The sequence below is a fragment of the Symphalangus syndactylus genome, chromosome 2 (assembly GCF_028878055.3).
Source record: "Symphalangus syndactylus isolate Jambi chromosome 2, NHGRI_mSymSyn1-v2.1_pri, whole genome shotgun sequence".
Taxonomy (NCBI): Eukaryota; Metazoa; Chordata; class Mammalia; order Primates; family Hylobatidae; genus Symphalangus; species Symphalangus syndactylus.
The window spans coordinates 21,796,391-21,821,727 of record NC_072424.2 but is presented as its reverse complement, the minus strand read 5'-3'; the positions used below and the strand labels follow the sequence as shown (position 1 = coordinate 21,821,727).

The following is a 25,337-nucleotide window of genomic DNA, read 5'->3' as shown; positions in this document are numbered from 1 at the left end:
ACCTCCGCCACCATCTCTCTCTTTCCAGGCACTTTAGGTGGCCCATTCTAGCGGATTTTATTTCCTTAGACAATGAACTGTCCTATTTGTAAAGGTCATTGTTGCACTCACTTGCTGCCCAACCAGCTTTTAACATCCTAGGGGCACAAGGTAGACACCACATAAGAATTCAGAAAATACAAAGAGAAGAAAAGCAAAAAAGGAGAATGAAAGAAAAAATCCCGAGATATTGCCACATTTTGTGGCAGGTGTAACTCCAAACTCTGATGATTTTGATTAAAATCCACCTGTGGCATGGAGCGAGCAGGGCTTTTAAAAAGTTAATGCATGCACATGTTACAAAATTCAAATGATACAGAAAAGTATTCTTATGAAAGGTGCATCTCTTTCCCCCTTGCCTTCAAGTCTCTCAATTCTTCTTCCTAGAGACAACTTAGGTTTTTTCAAGAAATAGTCCGTATATACTTATGGATATATCTATTTTACACACCCAACCCTGCCACACCCTTTTTGTCTAAGTACAGATGATAGAATACTATACACACTGTTCCACATCTTGCATTTTTCACTAACAAGTTGCATATTAGTCTCTAATGGTACAGGAAGAGTTTCTCCATTCTTCATATAGCTTCATATATTCCACTGAGAGATGTACATGGTATGTATGGTTGGACTATTTTCTATTATAAATATTCATGCAATTAATATCCTTTCATGATATAGTCTACATTATATAGCTGACCAATAAATATTTGGAATATGTTTATTTTGAGCAATATTGCCAAATTGCTTTCTATAGCGATTGTATCAATTTATTCAATGAACAACATAGTAGGTTGAACCATATGCAATTGCACTTTTAAAGGCCAGAAAAGCCAAATGTTGGCAATTTCATGTGATTCATTCTAATATGAGAGTGTTTCACACTCTCACCAACATGGGTATTGTCAAATCTTTTGCCAATTTGATAGGTGAAAGTGTTTTTCCTTACATTGTAATTTGCTTTATTTTATTATGAGTGAGGTTTCAGTATTTAATGGGCTCTTTGTGTTTCTTCCTCTGTAAATTATCCAAATTCTTTGCCAATTTTAGGCATCTTTTTAATACAATTTTTACTTTAAACAGCTCTTTAATATTAAGAAAACTGGAATATTCCATCATATGCAAATATTTTGCTCAATCTATCCTCTACCCAGGGAGGAAAAAGAATGGCAGCAGAAGGGCCTGGGGCAGCTGCTCACAGGGCCTGTACCTGTCTGCCCTGTGCCCAGCTCATACTTAGAGGGTTCTGCAGGTCCCCATCACCCCAGTGGCTTCCCAGAGGGCTCCAACCACCTGAACTCACACTGGTCAGAGGCAGGTGAGGCAGCCAGGCCTGGGTTTTCATGTCTCCTTCCTGAGCCTGATACTGGCCACCAGCTTGTGTGGTCTTTTTTTGAGGCTATGCCCAGATTTGGGGGGCCAAGGACCTCCTAACAAAGCTGCTGGGGCCCGTGTGGAGCGCAGCCGTGGAAGCCTGGCCTCCTGACCATGCACCACTTCCCATTTGCCCCCAGCAGAACTGCCTGGGGACCCCAGAGAATAAATGGGCTGGTGCCAGGTAGAGAGTGTTGCTTTCAGGGCCTGGGGGTAGTACTGTAGGGTGCACCCGTTGCACCAGGGTGGGGTTATTCACTGTTCAATTCTTAGAATCCTGAAATGGCTTCATCTAGCAGATTGAGAAAATGGCATCATGACAGCAGTGGCTGTTGCTTCAGGAGAATTGCAGGTAATTCTTTCTTCCACTGAGATTTGGAGAATAGGGGTAAAGGAGCTCTCTCTTTCCTTTAAGGGGAGGCCGCTAATACAAACAGAACTGAAGTCCTTGAGTTCAATATCTTGGGATTTTTTTATTTCCTTCTTCCTTTTTGCTTTTATTTTCTTTGTATTTTCTAAATTCTTTTTCTTAAAACCCTATACAGCATTTATTTGTTTGTATTTTTTATTTTTTTGGAGATGAAGTCTTGCTCTGTCACCCAGGCTGGAGTGCAGTGGTGCGATCTCGGCTCACTGCGTGCAACCTCCGCCTTCTGGGTTCACGCAATTCTCCTGCCTCTCAGCTTCCCGAGTAGGCACCCAACACCATGCCCGGCTAATTTTTTTTATTTTTAGTAGAGACGAATTTCACCATGTTGGCCAGGCTGGTCTTGAACTCCTGGCCTGAAGTGATCCACCCACCTCGGCCTCCCAAACTTCTGGGATTACCGGTGTGAGCCACTGCACCCAGCCCCTATACAGCATTTAAAATCTTAGCCTGGTGCAATGAAATAGGTCCTCGTCTGAGACCTACTAGATGTTTTAGATCTCAATAAAACTACAAACTATAGAAGTTATCAGCCCTGGCCGTGTATTAGAATTACTGTGGAGCTTTAAAAGAAACCTGTAATCCCAGCTACTCAGGAGGCTGAGGCGAGAGGATCACCTGAAGCCAGGAATTTGAGACCAGCCTGGGCAACAGAGTGAGGCCCCATCTCTTAGAAAGAAAGAAAACAAAAACAAAAGACAATCCCATTTCCAGGATATATCCTAGACCAACCACAATTTTGGGGTGGGTCACCAGTATTCTTAAAGCTCCCTGGATGATTTACAGCCACAGTTCAGAACCACCAAGTATGATCCCATCTAAGAGGTGGTAATGACACTTTCTATCTTTACTCATATAAATCCCCATAGTGTGATATAGGGCCTAATTGCTCAGCTCTGCAGTAAAGCTGAGCTGGCCTTGCATTCATTGCAGCTTCATTTCCTTCTACCTGGACTCCCTGGGCTGGCTGCTTAACTTCTCTGATCTCAACACTTACTGGAGAATAATAGTAGCCCTGCCACACAGGGTGGCTAGTAGAATTACATAAGATAAGAAATGCAAAGCATTTAGGACAGTGCTTGGCACATAATAAAGAGTCATTAAGTGAAGAAGGTTGGGAGGCTGAGGCAGCTGGATCACCTGAGGTCAGGAGTTCGAGACCTGGGCAAGATGGTGAAACCCCGTCTCTACTAAGAATACAAAAAAAAAAAATTAGCGGAGCATGGTGGTGCACACCTATAATCCCAGCTACTTGGGAGGCTGAGGCAGGAGAATCACTTGAACCTGGAAGGCGGAGGTTGCAGTGAGCCGAGGTCAAGCCACTGCACTCCAGCTTGGGCAGCAGAGTGAGACTCGGTCTCAAAAAAAAAAAAGAAGAAGAAGAAAAAGGAAGGGCTGGTTGGCATGAGTTATTCTTTAAGAGTAACAGATACCAATGACAAAGAGCTAAGGCAGGTCGTAGCCTCAGAGAAGCAATTTTAAGTGAATGCAACTAAAGATTCGTATTCAGAATACATAAAAGGACAACCCAATAGAAAAATGGACAGAGGTCACAAACATGGAATTCACACACAGGAAAACTGAATTTAAAAAGCTTCAGATTTAACCTCACTAGTAATCAGGGGAATACAAATGAAACCAACAAAATAACATTCACACTTGTCAGATTATCCAAAATATACCTTCATCAATGAAAAAGAATGAACTAGGATCCATATGTATCAACATGGGTAGATCCCCAAAATGTCCTGTTGAGGACAAAAGCAAGTGTCAGGAAGATATCATTTAGATACAGAAATTATGACTTACGTACATTTCTATTTACAAAATACTATTACCACATATGTGCTACAAGATATCAAAACATGACCTACAAGGCCATTTAGAATCCTTCGTCATCCTGGGAGTGAGCATAGTACCTGATAGATAGTTTTTCAACCCTCCCCACCCTTCTCCCTTAAGTAGTCCCCAAAGTCTATTGTTCCCATTTTTGTGTCCATGTGTATTCAGTATTTAGCTCCTGCTTGTAAGTGAGAACATACAGTATTTGGTTTTCTGTTTCTGTATTCGTTATTTTAGGATAATGGCCCCCAGGTGCATTGCATTCATGTTGCCTCAAAGGACATGATTTCATTCCTTTTTATGGCTGCATAGTATTCCGTGGTGTTTAGGTACCACACTTTCTTTATCCAGTCCACCATCGATGGGCATCTAGGTTGATTCCATGTCTTTGCTATTGTGAATAATGCTGCAATGAACATATGAGTGCATGTGTCTTTTTGGTAAAATGATTTATTTTGGGGGGGATATATACCAAATAGTGGGATTGCTGGGTCAAATGGTAATTCTGTTTTAAGTTCTTAGAGGAAGCTACACACTGCTTCCCACAGTGGCTGAACTAACTTACATTCCTACCAGCAGTGTATAAGTGTTCCCTTTTCTCCACAACCTCACCAATATCTGTTGTTTTTTGACTTAATGATAGCCATTCTGACTGGTGTGAGATGGTATTTGACTATGGTTTTTATTTGCATTTCTCTAATAATCAGTGATGGTGAGCATTTTCTCATATATTTGTTGGCCACATATATATCTTCTTTTGAGAAGTGTCTGTTCATGTCCTTTGCCCATTTTTTTAAATGGGATTATTTGGTTTTTGTTTGTTGAATTGTTTAAGTTACTTATAGATTCTGAATATTAGACCTTTGTCAGATACATAGTTTGTGAATATTTCCTCCATTCCATAGGTTGTCTGTTTACTCTCGTGACAGTTTCCTTTACTGTACAGAAGCTCTTTAAGTTACCCACTTGTCAGTTTTTGTTTTTGTCGAAAATGCTTTTAGGGACTTAGTCATAAATTATTTGCCAAGGCCAATGCCCAGAATGGATTTCCTAGGATTTCTTCTAGAGTTTTTTTTTTTTTAAGTTTTAGGTCTTGCATTTAAGTCTTTAATCCACCTTGAGCTAATTTTTGTATGTGCTGAAAAAAGGGTGTCCAGTTTCAATCTTCTGCCTATGGCTAGCCAGTTATCCCAGCACCATTTATTGAGTAGGGAATTCTTTCCCTATTTCTTGTTGTCAATTATTGAAGATCAGGTGGTTGTAGGTGTGTGGCTTTATTTCTGGGTTCTCCATCTTGTTCCATTGATCTATATGTATGTTTTTGTACCGGTACCATGCTGTTTGGGTTACTGTAGCCTTGTAGTATGGTTTGAAGTTGGGTAGTGTAATGCCTCCAGCTTTTCTCTTTTTGCCTAAGATTGCTTTGGCTCTTTAGGCCCTTTTTCAGTTCCATATAAATTTTAGAATCATTTTTTCTAATTCTTTGAAAAATGACACTGATAGTTTGATAGGAATAGCATTGAATTGTAAATTGCTATGGACAGTATAACCATTTTAACAATATCAATTCATCCTATCCATGAGCATGGAATGTTTTTCTGTTTGTGTCATCTCTTATTTCTTTCAGCAATGTTTTGTAATTCTTGTTGTAGCTATCTTTCACCTTGTTAGTTAGCTGTATTCCTAATAACTTTATTCTTTTTCTGGCTATTGTAAATGAGATTGTTGTCTTGATTTGGCTGTCAACATGAGTGTTATTGGTGTATATAAATGCTCCTGATTTTCATACATTGATTTTGTATCCTGAAACTTCACTGAAGTTGTTTATCAGTTGTAGGAGCCTTTTGGCAGGGTTTATGGGATTTTCTAGGCATAGAATCATATTGTCTGTGAAAAGAGATTGACTTCTCTTCTTATTTGTATGCCCTTTACTTCTTTCTCTTGCCTGATGGCTCTGACTAGAACTTCCAGTAATAATTGAATAGGATTGGTGAGAGAGGGCATCCTTGGCTTTTTCCAGTTCTCAAAAGAAATGCTTCCAGCTTTTTACCCATTCAGTATGATGTTGGCTGTGGGTTTGTCATAGGTGGCTCTTATTATTTTGAGGTATGTTCATTTGATGCCTAATTTGTCGACAGTTTTTAACATGAAGGGATGTTGAATTGTATCGAAAGACTTTTTCTCTGTCTATTGAGATGATCAGGTGGTTCTTGTTTTTAATTCTGCTTATGTGGATGAATCACATTTATTGGTTTACATGTGTTGAGCTAACTTGCATGCCAGGAATAAAGCCTACTTGGTCATGGTGAATTAACTTTTTGATGTGCTGCTGGATTTAGTTTGGTAGTATTTTGTTGAAGATTTTTGTGTGTGGGTTCATCAGGGATATTGGCCTGATGTTTTCTTTTTTCACTGTGATCTGCCAGATTTTTGTATCATAATGATGCTGGCTTTATAGAATGAGTTAGGGGGGGTCTCTCCTCCTTTATTTTTTGGAATAATTTCAGAAGGATTGATATTAGCTCTTCGTTGTACATCTGGTAGAATTTGTCTGTGAATTCATATGGTCCTGGGCTTTTATTGGTTGGTAGGTTTTTTATTAATGATTCAATTGCAGAACTTGTTATTGGTCTATTCAAGATTTCAATCTCTTCCTGTTTCAATCTTGGGAGGCTGTGTGTGTCCAGAAATTTATCCATTCTTCTACGTTTTCTACTTTGTATGCATAGAGATGTTCATAATAGTCTCTGAGAATTTTTTTTATTTCTGTAAGGCCATTTGTAATGTTACTTTTGTCACTTCCGATTGTGTTTATTTGGATCTTTCCCCTTCTTTATTAATCTAGTTAGCAGTCTATTGATCTTGTTTATTCTTTCAAAGAACAAACTTTTGGTTTTGTTGATCTGTTGTATAGATCTTTGCTTCTCAGTTTTGTTTAGTTCAGCTCTGATTTTGGTTATTTCTTTTCTTCTGTGAGCTTTGGAGTTGGTTTGCTTTTGTTTTTTAGTTCTTCTATGTATGGCATTAGTTTGTTAATTTGAGTTCTAACTTCTTGATATAGTCATTTAGTGCTATAAACTTTCCTTTTAACACTGCTTTAGCTATGTCCCAAAAATTCTGGTGTGCTATGCCTCTGTTTTCATTAGTTTCAAATGATTTTTTTTCTGCCTTAGTTTAATTTTTTACCCAGAAATCATTCAGGTGCAGTTTAACTTCCATGTAATTGTATGGTTCTAAGGGATCTTCTTGGTATTGATTTATATTTTTATTGCACTGTGGTCTGAAGAGTGTGGTTGTTATGATTTTTTTTTTAATTTGTTGAGACTTGCTTTATGGCTGAGCATGTGCTCAATCTTAGAATATGTGCCATGTGCTGATAAGAAGAATGTATATCCTATTTTCAGGTAGGGTATTCTATAGATGTCTATTAGGTCTATTTGGTCAAGTGTTGGGTTTAAGTCCAGAATATCTTTATTAGATTTCTGTCTTGATGATCTGTCTAATGTTGTCAGTGGGATGTTGAAGTCTCCCACTTGGATTGTTCTCTAAATCTCTTTGTAGACCTCTAAGAACTTTTTAAAAAGTGAATCTGGGTGCTTCAATGTTGGGTGCATATATATTTAGGATAGTTAAGTCTTCTTATTGAATTGAGCCATTTATCATTATGTAATGACCTTCTTTGTCCTTTTCGATCGTTGTTGGTTGAAAACCTATTTTATCTGATATAAGAATAGCAACTCCCCTGCTCTTTTTTGTTTTCCATTTGCCTGATAGATCCTTCTCTATCCCTTTCCTTTGAGCCTGTGGGTGTCATTGGTGTCATTACTTGTAAGATGGGGGTCTTGCTTCTTTATCCAATTTGACATTCTATTTCTTTTTGTTTGTTTGCTTTTTGAGACTGAGTCTCACTCTGTCACCCAGGCTGGAGTGCAGTGGCACGATCTCAGCTCACTGCAACCTCTACCTCCTGGGTTCAAGGGATTCTCCTGCCTCAGCCTCCCGAGTAGCTGGGATTACAGGCACGTGCCACCACTCCCGGCTAATTTTTTTATTTTTAGTACAGATGGGGTTTCACTGTGTTAGCCAGGATGGTCTCGATCTCCTGACCTTGTGATCCGCCCACCTCAGCCTCCCTAAGTGCTGGGATTACAGGTGTGAGCCACCAACTCTATGCCTTTTAAGTGGGGTATCTAACCCATTTACATTTAAAACCAATATTGTTATGTGAGGATTTGATCCTGTCATTCTGTCGTTAGCAGGTTGTTAGGTAGACTTGATTGTATAGTTGCTTTGTAGTGTCAATGGACTTTGTACTGAAATGTGTTTTTGTGGTGGCAGGTATTGTTCTTTCATTTCCATGTTTAGCACTCCCTTTAGAACCTCTTATAAGGCAGGTAGTGGTAATGAATTCCTTTCTAATTTGTTTCTCTGAAAAGGATTTTATTTCTCCTTTTCTTATGAAGCATAATTTGGAAGGATATGAAATTCTTGGTTGGAATTTCTTTTCTTTAAGAATGCTGAAAAGTTGGCCCTCAATCTCTTCTGGAGTGTAAGATTTCTGCTAAAAGCTCCACTGTTAGCCTGATGGGATTCCCTTTATAAATGACTTGCCCCTTCTCTCTAGCTGCCTTTAAGACTTCTTCTTTCATATTGACCTTGGAGAATCTGATTACAATATGTTTTGGGGATGGTCATCTTATACAGTATCTCACAGGGATTCTCTGAATTTCTTGAATTTGCATGTAAAAGATTAGGAAATTTTTCATGGACTGTATCCTCAAATATATTTTTTAAGTTGCTCGCTCTCTTTCAGAAATGCCAATGAGTCATAGGTTTGCTCTCTTTACACAATCCCATATTTCTTGGAGATTTCGTTCATTTTTTAAAATTCTTTTTTCCTCATTTTTGTCTGCCTGCGTTGCTTTGAAGGAGTGGTCTTCAAGTTCTTAGATTCTTTCTTCAGGTTGGTCTATTCCAATTGTTGTTAATGCTTCCAATTGTATTATTCCAATTCCTGTAGTAAATTCCTGTAGTAAATTTTCTATTTCCAGAAGTTCATTTTGGTTCTTTCTTAAAATGGTGATGTCATCTTTCAACTCTTGGATCATTTTATTGTTTTCCTTGGATTGGGTTTCAACCTTCTCTTGTGTCTCATTGAGCTTCCTTGCCATCCAGATTCTGAATTCTATGTCTGACGTTTCAGCCATTTCAATCTGGTTAAGAACCATTGCTGGGGAGCTAGTGTGATCATCTGGAGGTAGGAAGATACTCTGGTTTTTAGAGTTGCCAGAGTTCTTGCACTGTTTCTTTCTGTGAGGGCTAATGTTCCTTTATCCTTTGAAGTTGCTGTCTTTTGGACAAGGCTTTTTGTTTATATGTTCTTTATTGCCCTCAAGGGTTTGACTGTGGTACAGGTTGGGTATAGTTGATTGTTTGTTTCTGGATGATTTCAGAGGGCCAAGACTCAGCTTGACACTCCTAGGCTGCATGCTTTAACCCTGGGGGGCTGGGACTGGGCCCATAGCTTTTTCCTCTGGCCCCTTGAGGTGAAGCACCAGCTACTCGAAGGAAACCAAGGTGCTCCCAGACTGCTGGCAACAGCACTCTGTTGGATGCTGTGGGCTAAAGTGGTCCAGGAGGGCAGCAGAGGGGCTGTGGGTAAAAGGACTCCGGTGGGGTAGCACAGGGGCTGCCGGTGAAAGCATTGTGGTGGTGGCCACTGGCAAAAGTGCTCCAGTGGGGGGCTGAGGCTGCCCTGTGAGCCAGCACAGATCAGACTCACCCCAGTTTGTTGGAAAAGACAGCCTTGCTCTCTCCAGGTCTGGCAGCTAACAAAGGTCAAAGCCACCAAAGGAATATAGAGAGCTTTTGGGGATGGGTGCCTATTGCCGTGTTCCATTGCAGCTGACCCTGCACAAAACTACCTGGTCTCCCTGCAGGTTCAAGCTCTGTCTCCTCCCACTCTCTGGGCAGTTCCCCCTGACAACTTGATTGTCTGTGGGTGTCATGATGTTTTCTTGCCTCTAGGGTCCTGGAGGTCCGTGGTGGGAGTAGGCTGCTCTGCATTTCCTTCTCTCATCCCTTCCTTAGGAGCCCTTCGGAGCCAGGAATGAGTCCTGGTGCTCATCAACCCCATGCAGGGTTCCCAGCTTCCTCCCCCTTCAGCCCCAGTGTCTGCATTGTCTGTTTATCCACTCGCAGTGCATTCTCTCTGAAGACCTGTTCAGAGTATGCTGGTCTACCTGATATTCTGATCTCTTCCTGGCTGCACCTAGATAGCCATGTTGTCCCAAGTCCCGTATTTGTTTACTTCTTACAAAAGAGCTTGAGGAAAATATGATAAAGCATTCACCTTTGCTAATTACAGGTGGTTATGTGGTGTTTGGCAATGTTATTTTGTGTTATTTTTATTTTTTATACACATTGAAGAGGAGAGAGAGAAAAAGAGAAAGATTTTGACTGATTGATTCTAGGGAAGCTGAGACTTCAGAATACATAAAGAAAGGACGAGCTGAGAGGGTTGCCCACGAGCCTAGATGGATGAGGTCTACAGCATTTGGGGATTCAGGACCTGTGGCTGGTGAAAGGTGATTTAGTGGGTTTCTGTGGCTGAGCCTTCCCAAGATGGCCCTACATCTGTATTTGGATTCACATCCTGATTTAGCTGCCACTGCTCCCAAGACACATAGCAAGTGCCTCCCTCCTCTTTCTCTTGAGGACCTATGTCTGTCACATCAAAACCCTCCATTCTCAGTTTCTGGCAGTCTTGCCACCTGTCCCTAGTGTCATACTGTCATCCCTATACCAAATGGCACTACTGATAAGGACCAAAGCCAGGACCCAGGCAGCATCCTGCGGGAGCTAGCTAAGACTACAGTTGTGTAGACATCTTTTTTTCATAGTATTAACCTGCCCAGGCACAAACCATATAATTCCACAGAGATCTTAACTGAATCAAGGTTAACAGTAACAAAGGTGCAATAAAAAGCCCTTCATTGAGAATCAGGCATCTTCTTCCTGTCTTCCCAGCCTCCACAGGGAGAAAAAAAATGAATACTTTACAAATCTATTTCATAAAATGTTATGTTAAATGAACAACAAATTACTTTTTCTTTTACTAGCTTTTAATGCTAATAGTGCCATTTATTCCTGACCTTCAGAAATATGAGATATTTTAAATGACAACATAAAAAGGGTTCTTATTTGAAAACCCAGGCTACTTTAGACTGCATATTATTACTTATAAGTATAGCATGTGCTGGCATCATTCATTTCAGCATCCCATTGATATCTAACTGGTATATATTTCAGTTGACATTTATTGTTCTCCTGCATACGTGTCAAATTCCTTAATGCTGACTCTGACAAAGGCAGAACACTTGGTAGATATAAATTACATTTGCTACCGTATAATCAGTGTTATCTATTAGAATGCTATTTGTGACAAATCATGTTCAAAATAAAAATTGAATTGATTTTTCTGTTATTTTAATATTGTGCCGCTCACAGCAAGCCTTTGATTGAATCTTAAACACTTTAATGTTCTATTTTTGTTTGAGGCAGATCAGAAATGGGGTTTGTACTAGTCACAAAGCTAAAACAATTTGTAACACAACAAAATCAAATTTCAAAAAGCATTTTTATTTTCAAGCCAAGGGAATAAATTTGGTAAAGCTCTCGTTACGGGGCCCGCAACTTAACGACGAAAGCCACGCACGCACGTTTAATTTCTATGCATCCATTTTCATCTAAATTAGATTTTAACTTTAATGCAGGGTATGAAAAGCCTCTACAAGCCCTTTGTTTCTGCCTTTTCTCTCAAGCAATTGCAGGTTTTCTCCCGGTGAATACAAGCTACACATCATTCTTTGTCCCCCTCCCTCTTGCCAGTTGATCTGGGCGACCTTCTCTGTGTTCTGGATACAGAGAGCTCTGTTTCTGAGCTTCTCTGAGGGGGTGTCTCTCAAGGAGTGCCTGCTTCACCCATATTGCTTACAAAATAAATCACATAGCCAAGTGCGGTGGCTCATGCCTATAATCCCAGCACTTTGGGAGGCCAAGGCAGGTGGATCACCTGAGGTCGGGAGTTCGAGGCCAGCCTGGCTTACATGGTGAAACCCCATCTCTGCTAAAAATAAAAAAATTAGCTGGGCATGGTGGCAGCTGCCTGTAATCCCAGCTACTCGGGAGGCTGAGGCAGGAGAATCACTTGAACCTGGGAGGTGGAAGTTGCAATGAGACGAAGTTGCGCCATTGTACTCCAGCCTGGGCAACAAGATGGAAACTCTGTCTCTAAATCAATCAATCAATCAATCAATCAATCAATCACATACAACCAGATACTGGCTAGTGTCCTCCTCTTGGGTTAATTTTTCGTTTAAAGCAGGGGTCCATGGATTAAAGCCCATGGCCACCTGTTTTTGTATGACTCTCCAGCTAAGGGTGGTTTTTAAATGTTCTTTAAAAATTCAAGAGATAAGTAACATTTCGGGATACAAAAAAACTATGTGAAACTAAAACTTCAGTGCCCCTAAATTTTTGTTGTAACACAGCCACCTATTCATTTATCTATATAAGTATGCCATATGTATATATATGACGTGTGTGTGTGTGTGTGTGTAGCCACTTTCCTGCAAAAGTGGTAGAATTGAGTAGTTGTGACAGAGACCATATGGCCCATGAAGCCTAAAATATTTACTATCTGGCCCTTTATAGAAAAAATTTTCAAATTCTGGCTTAGAAGAGAGAGTCTTGGCCGGGTGCAGTGGCTCAAGCCTGTAATCCTAGCACTTTGGGAGGCCGAGGTGGGCGGATCACGAGGTCAGGAGTTCAAGACCATCCTGGCCAACATAGTGAAACCCTGTCTCTATTGAAAATACAAAAAAATTAGCCGGGTGTGGTGGCGGGCGCCTGTAGTCCCAGCTACTCGGGAGGCTGAGACAGGAGAATGGCGTGAACCTGGAAGGCCAAGCTTGCAGTGAGCTGAGATAGTGCCACTGCACTCCAGCCTGGGGGACAGAGCCAGACTCTGTCTCAAAAAAAAAAAAAAGAAGAGAGAGTCTTAGTGATTTATGTCCTATTAAAAGGGTTGGCACCTTCAGGACAGGAGGCTGAGGTGGCACCCAGAAAAAATGCTGCATTCATGACAATGAATCTAATAGAAAAGTTTCTTGGACACACTGGTTAAAAGTTCCTCAAAGTGTTCATAAGTAGATAAAATGGGGAGAAAAAAGAACAACCAGGGAAAACCAAACAACCCCAATCTTCACAAAGCTGCAGATGTGATAAATATGCATGAATTGTCAGACGTGCCCTTAGGCAAAAAGGTTGAGAAATATTTTATGGTCAGAGCAATTGGGTTGAGTTTAAGCACACGGAAGTGGTTTCAGACAAACTGGTACTGGGCAAGGGGTTACAGCGGAGAGACCCCAGACCCTAGAGTTAGGGTCTAGGACTGTGGAGGGTAGAGGCTCCCGCAGCCAGAAAGACCGGGGAGAGCGGCGCCTGTGTGTCCTTCAGGATAGCACCCATCAGAAATGAGGTGTAAAGAACATCGGGCTGGGTGGCCAGCTCCCCTAGACCATGGAGTGCCTGGTGCCCCTTCCTCGTGGTGCCACAGACTGGTCAAGAGAAGTGAGGGCAGGCTCCCTCTTAGTCTTTGGAGAATCCTGACAAATCTGGTTTGAATCTAAATATGGATGGAAGCTGGTGTACCCCCACACTCTTCTCCCCCACCTTCACATGCCCCATCAGCTGAAAATAAGAGGCTGCCAAGGAGAGGGCAGATGGATGGGGTCTGCCTGCCTGGGCAACCTTGCCTAATGATAGCTCACACTCATGGGTTGCTCACTCTAGACCTGGAACCAAGGGAAACTTTGGATTGTTTGGGGAGAGGTAATATGCTTAAGGAACCAGAGGCCATCTGGGAAAGGACTCAAGACCCTGGCTCTTGAAATTCTTGGGGTGAGACAGGGGTCGGATGAGCAAGGCCTAAGAGCAGGGCAGGGAGAGCAAGGGTCTTCATCCCTAGTGAACCTTTCAGCCTTCGCCTTTTTCGCTATTGCTGTCTTCTAGTGCTTTTCACTGTGGTCAACAGGAAACGGAAGGCCTGCAAGTTTTATGCCTGCAAAATGCCATAAGCCCTTTGTGTGAGTTATTTCATTAAATCTTCCAAAATGGCCTCATGAGGAAGGTATTATCGTCATTTTATAACTGTGGACTGAAGCTTGGAGCAGTTAAGTTTCCTGCTCCAGATTACTCAGCAGTTACGAAGCACAGACCGGTATGAGGACCCCCCAAAGCCCAGCTCTCGGCATCCTTAACCCCAGTATACTGACTCTGGCACATTTATTATACTTTTGTGTTGTTTGCTTATCCTTTCATCTGTTTTCTAAGTTGATTCGATGTTGAAACCGTGAGCCATTTAGTAGTAGTTCATGTTACTGTGACAATGGCTACTGAAGAGATCCACAGGACGTAGCAGTCCAGGCATGAAAGTTAAGTGTGAGACCTGGCCTCAGACTGCCTGAGTTCGATTCCTGGCTCTGCCACTTATTGTCTGTGTGGCTCTGAGCAAATTGCTTAATCCCTTTGTGCCTCAATGTCCCCACCTATGAAATGAAATTGATTTATCCTGATTCAATAAGCTATTCCAGATACAGAGCTTGAGCAGAAGCAAGCACTCTACTCACTGGCTGCTGCTGCTGCTGTTGCTGTTTTCCTTGTTAGGTAATCACACCTGTGCTGCTTGCCTCACAGGGGAGAATCCCAGGAAGAAAACTGCCATGGTGCGGAGGGCACTTTAGGAGCCAGGAGCTCTGGATTCTGAACCCTGTTCTGTCAATAACTCACTCTCTGAGATGTCACTCCTAATACTCTCAGTGCATGTCAGCTACAGCAATTTTTCCAGGTCCTTTTACCCGAATGGTAAATGTAATTTATATAACAATATTTACTGAGCATGTGTGGGCCAGACTGACCACCTGCCTAATCTCTTACTTGTTATGCCCACACTACTGGGTAGACTCTTTTGTTATCTTCATTTTACAAACTAGGAATTTGATGCTAAAGAGGTGATGCTAAAGAGGAATTTGATGCTAAGGAAGGTGTTCAGAGTCACAAAGCCAGAAAAACAAAAGCTGAATTGGGATATGAACTCAGGGAGTCTGACTCCTGTCCACACATTTCACAGCGGTGCTTGAGCAAAGTTGTGTTAAAGCCATGATTAAGGTCCCACTTATAGCCAGCTGGCCACCACTCTGCAGGATGGGGAGTGGGGACGGAGAACCATGGCATCCCCTCTCCACACTTGTTGTGAAGTGAACTGTCAATTCTTGGCCGGGTGCGGTGGCTCATGCCTGTAATCCCAGCACTTTGGGAGGCCAAGGTGGGCGGATCACGAGGTCAGGAGATCGAGACCATCCTGGCTAATACAGTGAAACTCTGTCTCTACTAAAAATATTAGCCAGGTGTGGTGGCAGGTGCCTGTAGTCCCAGCTACTCGGGAGGCTGAGGCAGGAGAATGGCGTGAACCCGGGAGGCAGAGCTTGCAGTGAGCCAAGATCCCGTCACTGCACTCCAGCCTGGGTGACACAGCGAGACGCCATCTCAAAAAAAAAAAAAAAAAAAAAAAAAAAGAGAACTGTCAATTCTTGCACAGAAAAAGGAAGAGGTGGCCCCAAAGGAGCACTTGATTGCCATGGAGGTCAAACTATCCCAACAAAAGGCCCAAGCTGGCCCAAGGAATTTTCTTATCAGGTAATGGAAATTGTTTTTAGTGGCAAAAATGAGCTCATTACCGATGCAGCTTGTGCTAATGATGATAATTTGCTGAGCAGTAAAATCACCTCTCTACCTCCCCCGCCAACAGATGACACTCCAGAAATTATAGGCTAGGGAGAAACAGAAAGGATAAAGATTAAGGAAAAGACTTGCAATGCGGAACTGCTTAAACAAAGGGAGTTACAGATTTGCACGTTGAACTCGGTGATCTTAATCATGAAGTTGTCGAATAATTAGATACTGTTAAACAATTGCTTAAATTGCCTTTATTCAATTTTGTTACCTCTATCACTGGGTTGTTGTTTTTACTGGTTTTGTTTCAGTTTTACAGCTCAAACCATTTTTTAAAAGTTGGTGCAAAATGAATTAGTCAATGACTTAAATATTGATGCACCATAAGATCCCCTGGATGGGAGTAAGATAAGGGCAGTTGCAAGGGGTCATTTCAGTCATCACACCCCGTTAATTTCATGGGCAAAGACCCCCAACAACCTTGAGCCCCTAGGAACTATCTGCAAACTGTTTGGGAGAGGGGCCCAGGCAGACATCCATTCCTGTCTCTCATTCCTGAGAGGCCAGCACAGAGGCAGCAGGCTGGGCCACTCCCCCAATCCCCGCAGTGGGGAGATCTAGCTCCACTTTTCCTTTCCAAGATTGTGGGTTTTAACTCTTTCAGGGTTTTCAGAACACTGGAAAAAAATCCCGACAGTTCACTGAGCTTTGCCTCAGCCCTTGGAAGGGAATGCCAGCTACCTTCTATTGAGATGTGGCTTTTTTGTTTAAACATTTTTTTTTTTTTTTTTTGAGACGGAGTCTCACTTTTTTGCTCAGACTGGAGTGCCGTGGTGTGATCTTGGCTCACTGCAACCTCTGCCTCCCGGGTTCAAGAGCTCCTCCCACCTTAGCCTCCTGAGTTGCTGGGATTACAGGCATGAGCCACAACACCCGGCTAATTTTTGTATTTTTAGTAGAGACGGGGGTTTCACCATGTTGGCCAGGCTGGTCTCAAACTCCTGACCTCAGGTGATCGACCCGCCTCAGCCTCCCAAAGTGCTGGGATTACAGGCGTGAACCACTGCACCTTTCTTTAAACATTTAATCTCTAAAATATTAAAATATCTTTTAATTCAAATAGGGATTTTTAATGACTTTTTTTCTTGATTATAAAAACAATACCTATTGGCTATGGAAAATTGAAAAAAGCATAAATAAACAAATAAAAATAACCAATCGGACCATCATCCAAATGACCACTGCTAGCATTATAGGTTAGTGCCCACCCCCTCACCCTTTTTTAAAAACAAAAAGCAGGATAATATTGTGCATGAGTTTGTGTGTATGAGTGACACACACACAGGTCTGGTGCTATTGTACAGTTTTATGACCTGCCTATTTCATGTATGGGATCCTAGGTATTTTCATACAACACCATTTTTTCCATCATATCATTTAAAAATAATGAAATGTACCATAATCCTGAACCCTGTGGGGAGGGTGTCGTTATCTGGTTTTGTGTGACAATCTCCCTTTACACACATTCGTGGTTGTTTTTCTGGACAAAGGTTCTTAACCATTCTTGTGGTGGGGACCCACGGCTGTCTAGTGAAACCTGTGGGCCTCTTGTCAAAACAATATTTCCAAATGTTTAAAGCAAAATACATAAGATTACAATGGAAACAATATTGAAATATTATCAAAATATTAAAAAGAACAAATTTATAAAACAGCCATTTCTTTATTCTTATATTGAATAACAATATGTGAGAGAATAGATATAGTCACTGTAATAACCACCATGATTATAAAGAGATGAGCTTTAACATCATTCCAGCTGTTTGCAGCCAGAGCCACGTGATACAAAAACATCTGTGATTGCTCTCAGGCTAAGGTGACAGGTCCTGCAGTGGTTTGTTGCTTACATTCATCAAGGAAGGAAATACTAAATTTCGCCTGGAAGTTAGTGAAAACAGTGATGTAACTATTTTTCTCATCAAAGTTCTCTGACCTTCTGACTTCTACCCATGGAATCATGGGAGTCCAGGATGTCCAGGTGAAAATTCTTGCCTTGGAAAAAACCTCCCAGGCCCAGCTTGCTGCCCCGTGTGGCTCTGCACATTTCTGAGTGGATGACAACGGTCTCATTGTCCCAGTAGCTGTTTTTTATTTCTTCTGCATGCAGATGGTTGCTGAGGGAGGTCAGGGTGCCTGCTGGTGGCAAGATGATGTTATCCAGTGTTACGGCTTGAACTATGTCCCTCAAAAAAAAAAAAAAAACATGTGAAAGTCCTAGTCCCCGTACTTTATGAGACTTATTTGGAACTAGAGTGATTGCAGGTATAATGAGTTACAATGAGGTCACAGTGGAGTAGGGAATGCTCCTGATGCAGTGCGACTGGTGTCCTTGTAAGAAGATGGACATGTGGCTGGGCACGGTGGCTCACACCTGTAATCCCAGCACTTTGGGAGGCCAAGGCAGGCAGATCACGAGGTCAGGAGATCGAGACCATCCTGGCCAACATGGTGAAACCCCGTCTCTACTAAAAATACAAAAAATCAGCTGGGTGTGGTGGCGGGTGCCAGTAGTCCCAGCTACTCGGGAGGCTGAGGCAGGAGAATGGCGTGAACCCGGGAGGCAGAGCTTGCAGTGAGCCCCAAGATCACACCACTGCACTCCAGCCTGGGTGACAGAGCTAGACTCTATCTCAAAAAAAAAAAAAAGAAGATGGCCGTGTGAAGGCAGAGAGGCACCCAGGGGGCCTGGAGTTAGTAGCAAGAAATGCCAATGTGGCTGCAAAACACGGCAAGCTGAGAATAGTTGAGGAAAGATTCCCCACGGGTTTCAGAGGGAGCAGGGCCCTGCTGACACCCCAGTTTTGGACTTCCAGCCTCCAGAACTGTGAGACAATAAATTTCTGTTGTCTCAAGCCATCCAGCTTGTGGGACTTTGTGGAGGCAGCCCTATCACACCAATATAGCTGGTATCTGCCAACTGGACCCTCCTGGGGACTGGGATTCTGGAAAACCAGGGCTGGGGTGGGTGTGGTGTCTGCGCCACTGTCAGGAACATGCCAGGACCCAGGGGCTGTTTGGTTAGAGGGTTGGGCTAGGTATTCAGTGAAGATCCTGGCCTGGCTGCAGTGTTACCTCGGGGGTTAGGAACCCTAGCTCATGGTGAACATAACCTGGAGAAAACCTGCACAAGAAACTTCAGCATGCAGAGAAGCAGCCTCTTTGTTCCCACATGACAAAAAAAGGTCTTTATCATTAATGACATGCAACTGTCAACCACTCAGGATGCAGGCGGCAGTTAAAAAATTCTTGTTATTAAATTTCTTTATTGCTCACTGGGCATGATTCCAACATGAGAACAGCAGGTTTTGGAAGCCCCACTTAAAGTTCACCTCCTTGGGAGACTCTGCGCTTCTAGCCTTCTGCATACTTTGCGGAGGACAGTGGCTCTAGATAAATCTTCCCACTGCATGGTATACCTGGCTTCTGAGCACAGCCACATGTCAATGGAGTTTTGGGGTCCTCTCTCAGGGGCCTTCCAAGGGCAGGGCAGTTTCCATCTAGGAGAGAAACCATCCATGTGAGTTGCAGGCAGCTGGCCCAGCTAAGCAGAAAGGCCACTGCAAACATTTCATCCCCTTTTTAAAACGGTAGTAGGAAGGAAAGAGGACAGTCCTCCTCACCTGGAATAGAAAAATCAGGATATTTTGGCAGCAGCTCTTCATGCTGCAAAACTTTTGGAGAAGGAGCAGAAGTTTTTGTGGAGCTAACTCCGTATATTCTAAAACAAGAACAGAAGTCACAAAGTTATGGACCTTTTATTAAGAATAGGATAATAATAAATAGTATACAATACATAAATATAAGAGTAAATATATGAACATGGTATGTTATTTCCCTACAATTTATTCTAAAGGTAAAGATCATCCCCCTCATTTCACAGAAGAGAAAGCTAAGCCCACTCAGCATCCTTGGGCCTTAAGCCACTGCCAGGATGGTAGCCCTGCTGGTTTTTACTCCTATCCCCTCCCTGCAAACCAGCAAAGACCACAGGTAGAGCTGCTGGGGAATGCTGAGCACAGGTCGGGAGCAGAGGGCAGCTGCCTACTGGGGAAGCCCTGAAACTACAAATGAGGCACCTTCTCTAAGACAAATCACGCACAAATAGTCCTAGTGCTGGGATGGAGACATCTGGTAAACCCCCGTCCTGGGTTTGCACTTCTCCCTTTGATCTTGTGCCTGGGGTACGGACCCAAGCCAGACTCACTCTTCATATGGTTTCAGATGTGCTTTCTTGGCCCTCTCCGTGATCTCCAGGAAGTCCTTGTAGCAGTTTTTGGCCATGACAGTGTATCTCGTGCCACAGCCAAATTCAGTGACCTTGGCTCTCGGCAGGTAGCCTGCCCAGCCAGGGATCGGGGGCTCCTGGAGAGGTTTCTTTACATATTTGCATTCTGTAAAAAGACACCATGGCACAGAGAAAGCAACTAAAAAATGTTTTCCACTGATCCAGAAGCTGAGGCCTGAAAACTTGTGACTTGCCTAGGGTCTCCTAGTTCTCAGACCAGCACCCTCTTCCCTAACCAGGACTGTGCCCCCTCCCCTAGAAATGTTTCTTTCTGGCCAGCCTCTGTGGCTCATGCCTGTAATCCCAGCACTTTGGGAGGCCGAGGCGGGCAGATCACCTGAGGTCAGGAATTCGAGACCACCCTCGGCAACATGGTGAAACTCTGTCTCTACTAAAAATACAAAAATTAGCCAGGCATGGTGGCATGCACTGTAGTCCCAGCTACTTGGCTGAGGCTGAGGCAGGAGAATCGCTTGAACTCGGGAGGCAGAGGTTGCAGTGAGCCAAGATCGCACCACTGCACTCCAGCCTGGGCAACAGAGTGAGACTCTGTCTCAAAAAAAAAAAAGAAAAAGAAATGTATTTCTCATTTTAAGAAATGGAGCCTTTGCATTTGGCACTGACCCCTGGGATTTAGAACTGTGTGGGATTTTGGGGGCTCTGGGGCAGCTCAGCTGGCCTATGAGAATCTGCACGGGCGACCAGGGGTGAGGGGAAATGGTTTCAGGGCGCTGCTACCCAGGATCAGGGGGTGGTGCTGCCGATTGTACTGGTGCAGGGCCCGCAGGACCGTCTCCTCGGAGTTGACAGGCTTCAGTTTCGGGGCAGTGGCCACTGCGCAGCAAAATTCCCACAGCTGGTCTTTATAGCGCTGTGTTTTCTCCCGGAAGGTTTTCACACAGTGGTTCATGTCATCCTCCCTGGACGTTCCTTGGCAGCTGAGGAACGGCACGAAGCCTGCAAGAGCCGAATGGAATCACAGCCTTCCGCAAGACCGGCCAGCAAGGAATTCCGAGCCCGCCTAAACTCCCCAGCATTTCAGCCCACCCTTTGGCGTTTCTTCCTCAGCCAACAACACTACGTTTTTCCAAAGGCCATTAATACAAGCAGTGCTGTTGTTTCCACTGCGGCTGGGCCCTCTCAAGGCCACAAAAAATGACCTTGGAGCTGGGGAGGGAAGGCCCATTTCAACAAAGGCGATGACAGTAATACTCTTTGAATAGCAAAGCCCCTGATGTCAGCCTGACGGAAAATGGGGAAAGCATTTAATGGGCCAAAATGATAGTCTAAGGAGTAATTGAAATTATTCATCTTTTTAGAGAGAAAGCGTATTTTCCTCGACACTTCCCAAATGCAATTTGGGATCTTTCTTGCTGGACCATCAGGAAATTGCAGGCTTATTAAAAGCAGAGCCCTATTACACAAAAAGGTAAATTCATTATCTGCAAGACCCACCCCTAGCACAATTTTTCACCATTTCCCACCAAGTAACATATAATCATTACAATTAGTATGGGTAAAACACAACTATTTACTTAAACTGGAGGCTGAATCCTAAGTACTATAATATTGTCACAATAAAATCATTTTTTTGAAGAACAAATGAGGAAAACTGGTTAAGAACTTGGTTTTAAACTGCAAAATAAATAAATAAATCTCTCTCCTTATGGAAGCCCAACATTTTTGCTATGGTCTCCAGGAAAACAAAACCTGGCTTCAGAGTGGAAAGTAGCAATCCTCACCCCCTGAGCCCTACAATAACCCCCTCTGGAAGAATCTAATCACTAAACTAATCTTGACAGTGCTGGAAGCCTTCCACGCATCGCCCAGACTCCCCAACCCTCGGATGATTAAAAGATATCCTAATATGATGAAGACCCTAAGGGGCCTTGCCACAGTGGTTTCCCTGCCATCAGGGCCTACTTTGGTCTGCCTAGGTTTTCTATTGGTGCATATATGCACACACATAAGCATCCGAGCTAACTTTATCGAGTCTCGCTAAGGACCAAGACATTTAAAATAGGTTATGTATGCTGGCTCCTTTAATCCTCACAGCAATCTTATGGTATCCCATGTAGTGGGTTGAACTGTATCCTCCAAATAGATATATCCAAGTCCTAACCCCTGGTACCTGTGAATGTGCTTTTATCTACAAATAGGGACTTCTCAGATGTAATTAAGTTAAGGGCCTAAAAATTCGATCATCCTGGATTTGGGGTGGGTCCTAAATCCGATGACTGACGTCCTTATAGAGGAAAGAAGACAGAGACTTGAGACACAGAGACACAGGGGGAAATGCCATGTGAGGATGAAGAGAGTGACTGGAGAGATGCTGCCACAAGCCAAGAACACTAGGGCCACCAGAAGCTGGAAGAAGCAAAGGTGGGATCCTTCCCTAGCGCCTTCAGAAAGAGCGTGGCCCTGCGGGCACCTCGATTTCAGACGTCTGGCCTCAGAACTGTGAGGGAATTCATTTCCATTGCTTTAAACCACAGTTTGTGGTAATTTGTTGCAGTGGTCCTAGAAAACTAATACATCCATTTTACAGAATGTTGTACTTACCACAGAGAGGCAAGTTACTTACAGTCTCATCGACAGTGACCAAACAGAGATTTGAACCTCAGCTTGTCAGAACCCAAAGCCTATTCTCGACCAGCCATTAGGACCAGGGTGAGGCTGGGCAACCTTGGAATATTCCCCAAGTACTACTCCTGCTGAGACCGGATGTATGGGAGAGCCGAGGGTCTGTGGGGACCACTGGGTTTGTCACCCACAAGGATATGACTTAGTAACTTCTCAGTAGCCCAGAAGCCTGAGGAGGAATAGCCTCTAGGTAGGGCAACCGATTGTCCTGGTTTGCCAAGGACTGAGGAGTTTCCCAAATGCAAGATTTTCAGTGTTAAGCAAAGTCCCAGGCAGTCCCAGGACAAAGGCGGTCCCAGGTAGACCAGGGCAGTTGGCCAGCCTCCCTTTAGGGGATGCAGGAAAGGATGGGAGCACAAGAATAACCTTTGTGGAGGACTTGAGAAAACCAACCTGGGGAGGACAGGGCCTCTACTTATTCGTGTGCCTATCCTCATCACATTGTGTCTATCCTCATCACATTGTGTCTATCCTGGTCCAAAATTCATTCAACAGGCATTAAGTGCTTTATCTGCATACCAGGCCATGTTCCGGGACACGTGGTCTAAGTTCTGCCTCTCAGAACCTGGCCATCAGCCATCTTCAGTGATGGAATGCTCTCAATGCATGTCTCAAAAGCTAGAGCGCCTAGACTAGTCCAGTTGGCTGCACAGACACAGACAGTGGGTCAAGGCAGGGACAGAGACCAGGACCCGGGTTCCCCTGCCAGGCACAGCTGCAGGGCACATCCACACTTACCGCTGTAGCCTGGTGTGATTGGCAGGTTTCTCATGAAGGTCTTGGAAGGCTCCATGATTTCGCTCTCTGTTAGTGGAGGGAAGAGGGAATGAAATGGTCTCATCAAAAGTCACTGCCTTAAGGAATTACTATTGAGTGTGCACAAGCTCTTGGGAGTGGAAGAATGACTGCCAGGGGTTGGGGCTGAGAGGCTGCACTACCATCTTACCCAAAGCCAGTGACATAGCTGGCTTCAGTCATAAACCAATGACCTATTACCAAGGGCCCATCACCTTTTATGTTAACTTGGATAACAGTGTGTAGACCACACCTACCAGGGTCACCTCTCCCTGGAAGCACCCTCCCCTCCATCCAACCTCCAGCCATTCAACAATTGTGAACTGTACTCATACGATGGCCGTGAAACATGATAAAGGCTGGGAATGCAAAGCTGAGCAAGCCCAGAAGCCCCTGTGTGAGGTTCATGAGACTCAGGGGAGGAGAGAGATGAGGCCCACACACCCTCGGACCCCCTTCTTCATCCAGGTGAAATCACATTGCAGTGGTGATGTTTGCCAGCCCCCACCATCACCCCTGGAATATTTGGCAATGTCCAGAGGCATATTTGGCTGTCAGAAGTGGGGGATGTTAACATCCTGCAATGCTCAGGAGCCTCCCCCCACCCCCCGCGCACACACACACACACACACACACACACACAAACAAGGGAGAAGTAGTTCTGGCTTGAAGGAATCAGGAAGTCCCAAAAGGCAGACATGGAGTCCAAGGAGGGTAAGCAGAGGCCACCCTCTGCTTCAGGGGGCTCCACTGAAACATCAGTTTATGTGGATGCTGTTTCTGCAGTAAGACACCTTCCCTCTTTGGGCATCGCTGGTTATTCCCCCCAAGTGGGCTGAGGCCTTGCCAAGTCCTGCCCTGCTGAGCCAGTTCATCTCTTTAAAGAAATGCCTTTGAGGCTGGAAGAAGAGGATTCAGGGTGGAGGGGAGGGCCACAGTCATGACTTAGTCAGCAATGATGGGGATTGTTAAGACAGTTCCGCCCCCACCAGGCTGACAGCAGTGAGGACTGTGCCACGTCTAGGCCGGTCTAACCCCTGGCATCACGTACCTGACTCCCGGGAGGAAGCACTGGGCCTGGAGTCAGACAGACCTGGCTGTGAGACCATGTCCCACCCATACTGACCACCCGCTTACTTTTCTGAAAGCTTTCCACGCTTGTTTAATCCTCTCAACAGCCCCATGATATAAATGCTATATTATACCCATTCCCCAATTTAAAAAGGCAACAGACAGGGAACACTGGCTATGCCCATGCGGTTGCAGCAGAACCGCATTCTCCTTTAATCCCCACAGCTCCCCTTAAGAATGAGTTCCTGTTGGAACTCCCCCCATTTTATAAATGAGAAAAATAAGGCACAGAGAGGTTAGGTAACCGGTTTCAGGGTTCCAGAGTGAAAGGGGGTGTGAACAGATGACCTCTAAACTCTCAGGGATAGGATATGTTGCCCAAAAGCATCAGCTGGGGTATAAGCCTGCCTGGAGGAGGTGGGCAGGGAGGATGGTGGGGAGAGAGGCGGCGTCCTGGGAAAGGGGGCTAGGAGTGGGTAGAAGTACCAGCAGGAACCCTCCTAGACACCCTCTTCCAATCCCACCCCAGAGCTCACCTGGGCAGGGCTGGCTCTAGTCGGTGCCCACTTGGCCTCTGCCCGGCCGCCCAGGATCCCTGCCTTCCACCAGGCCTTTGTGCGCTCACCCCGTGGAGCACAAAGGCCCCACCGCCGCCAGCCTGCCCCTCCCCCACTCCTCCCGGGGTCCCACCTGGAAGGTGGCCGCTTCCCCCAGCGCCCGGCACAGCCCGGACCCCGGTGTAAAGTCGGGCATCTGCGCAGTAAACATCTGGCCTCAGAGCTGTCCTCCGCGCCTTGGCTGCCCCAGCCAGGGGCAGGGTATGCGGAGGGCTCTAGGTCAAAGCGGGCGTTTTTGCGAGTGTAGACACCGCGGCGGCTGAGCCTGCAGGTCTGGCTGGGGAAGCAGGTGGGCGGGAACAGGGGGCGGGGCCGGCAGTGGGCGGGAGGAAGCGAGGCCTGGGGCCCCTGGCGCCTCCAATACAGGAGCTTCCTGGGCCTGGCGGCC

The 25,337-nt window shown here is 44.4% G+C and overlaps 2 protein-coding genes across 9 annotated transcripts in view; one reads left to right on the top strand and one right to left on the bottom strand.

Moving 5' to 3' along the window:
* ENO4 (enolase 4) overlaps window positions 1-25,337 on the top strand; it is a 412,386-nt gene that overhangs the window by 64,518 nt on the left and 322,531 nt on the right. The window lies entirely within an intron of this gene.
* SPMIP5 (sperm microtubule inner protein 5) lies at window positions 115-25,225 on the bottom strand. 8 transcript variants are annotated; one of them, XM_055248172.2, is made up of 7 exons: window positions 25,023-25,202; window positions 23,205-23,270; window positions 20,562-20,780; window positions 19,743-19,929; window positions 19,159-19,256; window positions 18,955-19,035; window positions 115-137 (listed from the first exon to the last, which is right to left on the bottom strand). In XM_055248172.2, the coding sequence occupies exons 2-7, from the start codon at window positions 23,257-23,259 to the stop codon at window positions 130-132; spliced, it is 648 nt and encodes a 215-aa protein (XP_055104147.1). In that variant the 5' UTR covers window positions 23,260-23,270; window positions 25,023-25,202; the 3' UTR covers window positions 115-129. The 8 variants fall into 8 exon arrangements, with proteins under 8 accessions (XP_055104147.1, XP_055104082.1, XP_055104101.1 ...); XM_055248107.2 differs by lacking the exon at window positions 115-137 and adding an exon at window positions 17,182-17,674 and having other exon boundaries at window positions 25,023-25,206; XM_055248126.2 differs by lacking the exon at window positions 115-137 and adding an exon at window positions 17,182-17,671 and having other exon boundaries at window positions 25,023-25,206.